The sequence below is a fragment of the Cnephaeus nilssonii genome (assembly GCF_951640355.1).
Source record: "Cnephaeus nilssonii genome assembly, chromosome: 22".
In the NCBI taxonomy this organism is placed as follows: Eukaryota; Metazoa; Chordata; class Mammalia; order Chiroptera; family Vespertilionidae; genus Cnephaeus; species Cnephaeus nilssonii.
This window is the reverse complement of record NC_137093.1, coordinates 29124442-29131367: the sequence shown is the minus strand read 5'-3', so window position 1 is coordinate 29131367 and position 6926 is coordinate 29124442. Positions and strand designations below refer to the sequence as shown.

Below are 6926 nucleotides of genomic sequence, written 5' to 3'. Positions count from 1 at the left end.
ATGGAGATCAAATCAAATTAGGGCCGGGGGGGGGGGGGGGGGGCGCCTAACGGCTTCCTGGTAATGATGCTGGAGACAGACATGCAGGGGGAGGTGGGGTCTGGCCCACAGCAGCACCCTAGACAATGCACGCTTGTCCCTGCAGCAGGATGGGCCCTGGGCACCCTGGTTTCTGCAGCTCCCGGCTGTGTCTTGGAGGTCAGCTTGGGTGGGGGCATTTGGGGTGCTAGGCCTTGGTCACTCTGCTTGGGAAACCTGAGCCCCTGGCCCTGGTTCTTGAGCTTGCAGTCCAGCCCTGACTGGAAAAGCCAGTTTCTCCGAAACTAGAGCTGGACATCTGTGAGCCAGACCCATGGGTGTCAGGCATTTGGGTGACCTGTGCAGCCAGTGTCGGGGGCGGGGGGGATGCTGGAGGTGGCCGGGTGAGGTCAAATGGAGCGTTTGCTGGCTGCAGCTAGTGGGGCAAGCCCAACAGTCGGGTGTAGGCAGGTGGGAAGGTCATTCAGACTTGGCCCCAGGGTTGGTATGGTCTGAACCCTCCCTCCCCTTGAGCTTGGGAGTGATGGAACCACTGGTGAGGTCTGTGTAAGGTGCTTGCCACCACTGTTGCTAGAGAAACCATGTCCAGCCAAACTGCTGGTCTGCTCAATGTAATGAGTTGTATCTGAGGACACAGGAGCCAGGTTACCCACAGGCCTGGCCAGGCTAGTGCTGGCTCCTGCCCTGCCCACCCACTCGCCACACCAAATAGCAGCCCAGCAGCTTTCCTTGGGTACCACTCCTCCCCTGCCTCCTGGCTGCCATCCTCCTTGCTATCCTTTCCCTTATTTGGGGGCCTGGGGTGACCCCTGAGGAAGCTGGTGAAGGCACTGACCAGGGCAGTGCTGAGACAAGGCAGGGTCATCATGCACTCAGCCTGCCCCCCACCCCCACCCCCGTTGGCCCTGGTCAGATGTGCCGGGACCAGGCTGGACTAGAGGGCAGCCGGGAGCCTGGGTCCTGTACCTGCAGCCCCTGCACAGGGACCCACTGCTGTATATTTGTCTTCAGGGCCTCCACACTCTTTTCCCAAAACACAGGGCACGGTGGTACTGGTCACAGGTTTATTGGATTCTGGACGTGGTTTCTTGGCTAGGAGCCCGGCAGCGGGTGTGGGCGGAGGGATGAGGATCTGGGGGGAAGGGGGCAGCTGGGAGCAGGGTGCTACCCCCTTTCAGCCCACTGCCCAGTTGCATGGGGCCCTTTGGTTCCCAGCTGTGAGGAGGCATGTGTGGGCAGGGATGGGCTCTCCATGCTGGTCCCACCTGCTTCAGGCCAGCCTTTGCAGTGTGAGGGGTGGAGGGGGCTCAGAGCTGGGCTAAGCCTCGGGGGTCTGTGAGCGTGGAGTCCTGCTGGGGAGGCGCCGAGGCCTGAGGCCCTGGTCCTGCACCCCGATCGGGAGTGTCCACCATCTGCTCAGATGGGGCAGAGGTGGGACCAGGCCGTGATGGTGGGACAGCCTGGGCCTGGCTCTGCCCCTCATCCTGTGGTCTGCCTGGGTCTGTGGAGCAGGCACAGGGGGGCGGAGGGGCCTGGCCCAAAACAAGGGCCAGGGTCACAGGCCAGCTACCTGGGGAGTGCTGTGGCGTACACACCTTGTCGAATTTCTTGTGGCTGTAGACTTTGTTTTTGTTCATGAATGTTAGCAAGATCCAGTCACACAGGAAGGAGCCCTGTGGCCAGCAAAGCATGTGAGGGCTTGGCCTAACCCCCCACCACCACACGCACACACGCGTGCCCAGACCCCAGCGCGTGCTCCTTACCACCCCGATGGAGGTCAGCGCTGTGGCCAGGTTAATGATGGTGGGAATCAGGCTGAACTTGCCTGCCTGGGGAGAGGAGGCTGCCTCAGACCAGCAGGTGTAGGTCGTGGGGTGGGAACACCCGAACCCCAGTAAGTAGGGCCGGCTGGCTTACCTGTCCGTGCACGATGACGTCAATGCGGATCCCGTAGGCCTTGATGAGGGTGCGGGTGGTGCTGCCGTTTATCTTGTAATACTTGGCAAACCTGGGGTGGAAGGACGTCAGAACCTGAAACTGGAAGGCCAGACGCCGAGCCCTGCTGCCCAACCCTGAGGACCTGGTGGTGGGCGTGCCTGTGGCCCGAGGGGGGCAGCACCGAGACTGGCCCCTCCTTGTCTGCTCCCAAGCCACCACGCAGCTGGGTGAGGACCCAGGTGTCCCAGGGCCCACGTACCTGAAGTTGTAGCCAGAGGAGGCCGGGGTGTGCTTGGGGTCGAGTCTCCGGAAGGAGTACTTGGGGTTGCAGTTGGACGCCGACAGGTCCAGGTCACAGTCCCAGTTGATAATGACCCCAATGACACCACCCTGCCCAGAAGTGGGCCCAGAGATGGGGTCAGGGCGGGCACACGGGACCCTTAGCCCTGGGGTCCCACCCTGAGGCGGTGCCTGGGGTGCACATGGTGGGGCAGCTCGGGGCTGAGAACCGGGGGGCTTGGTGAGCACCCACTTCTGGGGCAGGAGGGGAAGAGGGGCTGCCTGTATGACCAGTCAGTGGTTTAGCAGGAGCCATGCAGGGCCAGATGGGGCGCCGATCCTCTGCGAGCAGGGCCGGCTGGCCAGGCGCCTCCCTCACCGTGCGGGCCAGCTCCGTGAAGTTCTCCCCCGCCCGCTCCACGATGAAGCCCAGCCTGAAGATGGGGCAGTACAGGTGGGACACCTCGTCGAACAGGCAGTGCTTCAGGTAGCCGTCCTTCCGCATCTCAATGTTGCCCCTGAGGACGCCAGGCGCAGGTGGGTGGGGCATCCCCAGGAGGCAGCTTCCTCCCCTGCCCGGCCCCTCTCCCACCCGAAGGCTCTCCCACCCGAAGGCTCTTACTTGGAGAACTGGAACTTGGGGTAGTGGATGCTGTTCTTGATGAGGATGGTGAAATTGGGGGCCATCTTACCAAGAAACTGGCTGAGGAGACAGACTGCATGTGTTTAGTATCCCCACCCTCCGCAGCCGCACTGTCCCCACCCCCACACACACACCCTGAGGAGGGAGGAGCAGGGTGGACCTGGGTCCCAGGTGGGTGGGGCGCACCTGACGGAGGCCCCATCTTCCACGGGGCACCAGCCGGACACCTCACAGGTCTTGGAGGCCCCGTAATAATAGGGTACACAGCGCCCCGTCCGAACACCTGCGGGCACAGGCGCTCAGGTGGAGAGGGCGCCCTGGCCCCACACCCCCACCGCCCCAGACGCACACCGACCGTTCCCCAGCATGTCCAGCTCCCCGGCCACGCAGTCCTCGTCCGAGCTGCAGGTGGCGTTGGTGACCCTCACACTCTAGGGAGGAGAGAGCTCCGTCAGGGGCTGGACACCCTCCCGCCAGGGGCAGCACCCGCCCCGCCCCCGCGCCGGCCTCACCTCCGGACAGGTGCCCTGGGCCTGGGAGGGGGTGACCTCGATCCTGGTGATGATGCTGAACACGCTGCCTCCCTGGGCTCAGAAAGAAGGGACGTTGGCCCTTCCGGCGGCTCCCCGCCTGCCTCGGTCCCACCCGCCGGGCCGGGGCGGGGCGCACCTCGGGGGGCTTCACGTATTCCTCCACGTCCCACACTTTGTGCTCCGAGGAGGTGATGCCCTTGACCTTGGTGATGACCGAGCTCTCCGGGCCCGTCTCCCGGTCCTGGTAGCTCTTCTGCACGATGAACACGTACCTGTGGGGACCCAGCCAGCTCTGGGGGCGTCCGGGGCCCCGCGTCCTGCCCGCCTCCCCCTCTCCATGCTCCGGGGACCCTGCGTCCTCTTCGCCCCAGGGACCCTGCGTTCCTCCCGCGCCCGCCGGGCCCCGGGGCCCCTCGCCCCCTCCCTGGACCCCGGCCCCGGCCCGGGGACCCCGCCGCGCGCACCCACCACACGAAGTAGAGCAGGATGAGCAGCTGCACCACGCGGTACACGACGCCCAGGCGCCGGTTCCGCACCACGATCACCTTGGGCGTCTCGTAGTCCCAGAAGGCGGACCAGCAGCTCCGGGCCAGGCGCCGGGCCGCGGCCGCACCCGCCGGGGGCTTGGGCTCCGCCGCCGCCATGGCCCCGCCGCGGGGAACCGCTGCCCGGCAGCTGTCGGGCGCCGCGCTCCGCGGGGGCGGGGGCGGGGGCGGGGGCGGCCTCCAGGGCGTGGTCTCTCCCGCCCCGCCCCGCCCCGTTCCCGCCCCAAGTCGGGGTCCCCGGGGCTGCGGCTGCGGGGCCTGGACGCCCGGCGCACCTGGCCGGTGTCACAGGTGGACCCAGAGCGGGGGCTCCCGGCGGGGGAGGCGGGGGAGGGCGCCCCTGGGGAGGACACGGGTCTGAAGATGGGGCGCGGGACGTGGGCAGCACACGCCTCCCTCCGCGTCTCCACCGGCGTCCGCTTCGCAGCGAGAACTGAGCTCAAGGGCAGTCCTTTCTGATGCCGGTGCGCCCAGTGGGTAGAGTCGGCCTTGGACCGAAGGGTCCCGGGTTCGACTGGGTCAAGGGCACAGGCCCGGGTTGCGGGCTCGATCCCCAGTGTGGGACGTGCAGGAGGCAGCCGATCCATGACTCTCTCTCATCATGGATGTTTCCATCTCTCTCCCGCTCCCTTCCTCTCTGAAATTAATAAAAATATATTTAAAAATAATAATAGATAAAAAGGCACCACGCTGCCCTGGCTGGTGGGCTCAGTGGTCAGAGCATCGGCCCACACCGAAGGGTCTTGGGCTTGATTCCGGTCAAGGGCACGGACCTGGGTTGCAGGTTCCATCCCCACCCCAGGAGGCAGCCACCCAACCACGATCTTTTCCTCCCTCCTCCCTCCCTCCCTCCCTCCCTCCCTTCTTCCCTCCCTCCCCCCTCCCTCCCTAAAAACCATGGAAGAACATCCTCTGATGAGAATTAACAACAGAAAGAGGTTCGCGCCCAGAAGGCTGGGCCAAAAGTCTTTGAATTCCTGGGACACAGAGAAGCCCGCACGGCCCTGCCCGCCGTCACCTTTCCGGGGGCGGAGCGCCGCCCTGCCGGCCGCCTGCAGGCATTTCCTCTCCTGAATACCCGCAGTGTTTTCTCCTTATCTTTTCCAGGAAGAAAGGATAGAATTTAATTTCTTTCATCGTTTGAGATGGACTTTCTGCCTGTGTCCTTAGGGATATGGGTTGGGCCACAGGAGAGCTTAAGAGCGTCCCCGACGAGGTAGCCTTGTTTATGGGGGTGCACTCGCCAGAATTCAAGGAGCTCCCCAAACCCAGGGCGCAGCCTGTGCTGGATCGGTTTCGGGGAGCGCACACACCGGATGGAGGTTTAGATCAGGCGTCTCGCCACCGGCTGGCAGGAAATCTGAGAAATCGAGTGGAAACTACTAATGCAAATTTGTGACCGCAGCTAATCATGGCTCTTTATTTAAAAAGGCATTTTACAAGCAAAAAAAAAAAGTTAGTCCATTGAATTCTAAAACCTTTGGTTAAAAGGAACTGTTACTCTCTGGCAAGGAGAGAATAAAAAATTATTTATAAATAACAACCTAAAATCAAAGTTTTCGGTAAAAGTTCAACTAGATTTCCTTTGCTAAAGAGCTTTATTGAGATACAACAGGCTGTACCGCTCAGGATGTACAGCGTGTTGTCTCTGGTATATTCACAGGGCTCTGCAAACATCACCAGGATCTAATTTTAGAACATCTCCTCCTGGCACCCCTGCCGAAAAGAAACCCCAAACCCCGGGGCGGCCCCTCCTCTCCTCACCTACACGCTGTCCCTGTCCCGGTGATACTGTCCGCTCCTGGGGTTTCAGCTGACGGCTCAGGCATTCAGCCCGAGCTCAGGTAACTTCGTGTCTCCTCCCCGCCCACCCTGGCCGATTGGGGGCGGCGGGGGGGGGGGGTGAGGCTGTGCCTCCTGGGCTGGCCACAGCCTCTCAGGTCCTGCTGGGACTCCGGCACGGGTTCTGGGGCAGCCAGCCGCGCGGGCGGGTGTTGCCACCCCAGGCTCCGGCCCGTGCTTGTCCAAAGCCTCGGGGACAGTCAGCCCGCTGCCATCCGAGGCCGCTGCCCAGCGACTCCTCTGAGTGACAGCTGCCCGTGAGCCCCGAGAGACAGCAAAATGCCCTTTCGTGCCACTGAGTTTTGAGGTGCTTTGCGAGGCCCTGGCTAAACCGAACCCTCCGGACCCCAGGTCTCCTCCGGGCTCCCAGCCATCAACACCGAGCCGCCTCCTCCCGGGCTGCTGCCTCGCGGCTCCCGGCTCCCTCCCCGCCAGCCGCTCAGCCTGTCCCGCCTGGTGTCCACTTTCTCAAACTCTCTGATCCTGTTCTGCGGCTGAAACACTCTTGACCCCATAGGGCCCTCCTCTAGGGCCTGACCCCTCCCACCCACCCCAACACCTGGCTTCACCCCCTCTTCTCCCTCCCATCTCCTGCAGACCCCCTTCCCCACTCCTTACAATACCCTCCCTGCCCGGCCAGTGTGGCTCAGGGGTTGAGCATCAACCTATGAACCAGGAGGTCACGGTTCGATTCCTGGTCAGGGCACATGCTTGGGTTGCGGGCTCCATCCCCAGTAGGGGGCGTGCGGGATCCTTTCTCTCATCATTGATGTTTCTTCTCTCCCTCTCCCTTCCTCTGTGAAATCGATAACAACACATTTTCTTAAAAACTACCCTCCATCACCCAGGCCTTCCCTCCGGGCATCCCCACCACCCCTAAAGGCACCCCCCACACACACACTCTCCCTGTGACCTATCTGGGGATGCACCCACTTCCCAAGGTGAACCTGGAGCTCCGAGGTGACGGGAGGGCCACCGCCTGTTCCCCGGCTCAGCCTGGCTCGGAGCCTGGCACACCGCCAATCACAAGCCAGTCAGTAGATGTTTGTTATGAACACACTGTGCAGGAATAAGCGCGAGGACAATGTTCCGAGAGCACAAACACGC

The 6926-nt window shown here is 63.0% G+C and overlaps 1 protein-coding gene across 6 annotated transcripts; it reads right to left on the bottom strand.

Moving 5' to 3' along the window:
• Positions 1-516: 516 nt before the first annotated feature.
• P2RX2 (purinergic receptor P2X 2) lies at positions 517-4095 on the bottom strand (the record flags this gene model as incomplete). 6 transcript variants are annotated; one of them, XM_079762321.1, is made up of 12 exons in its annotated part: positions 517-1451; positions 1635-1712; positions 1803-1868; positions 1957-2047; positions 2237-2367; positions 2636-2774; positions 2879-2959; positions 3086-3182; positions 3255-3330; positions 3412-3483; positions 3569-3704; positions 3901-4095. In XM_079762321.1, 12 exons carry the CDS (start codon positions 4074-4076, stop codon positions 1347-1349), a joined length of 1248 nt encoding a protein of 415 aa, XP_079618447.1. In that variant the 3' UTR covers positions 517-1346. The 6 variants fall into 6 exon arrangements, with proteins under 6 accessions (XP_079618447.1, XP_079618446.1, XP_079618445.1 ...); XM_079762320.1 differs by having other exon boundaries at positions 1635-1868; XM_079762319.1 differs by having other exon boundaries at positions 517-1712.
• Positions 4096-6926: the final 2831 nt, after the last annotated feature.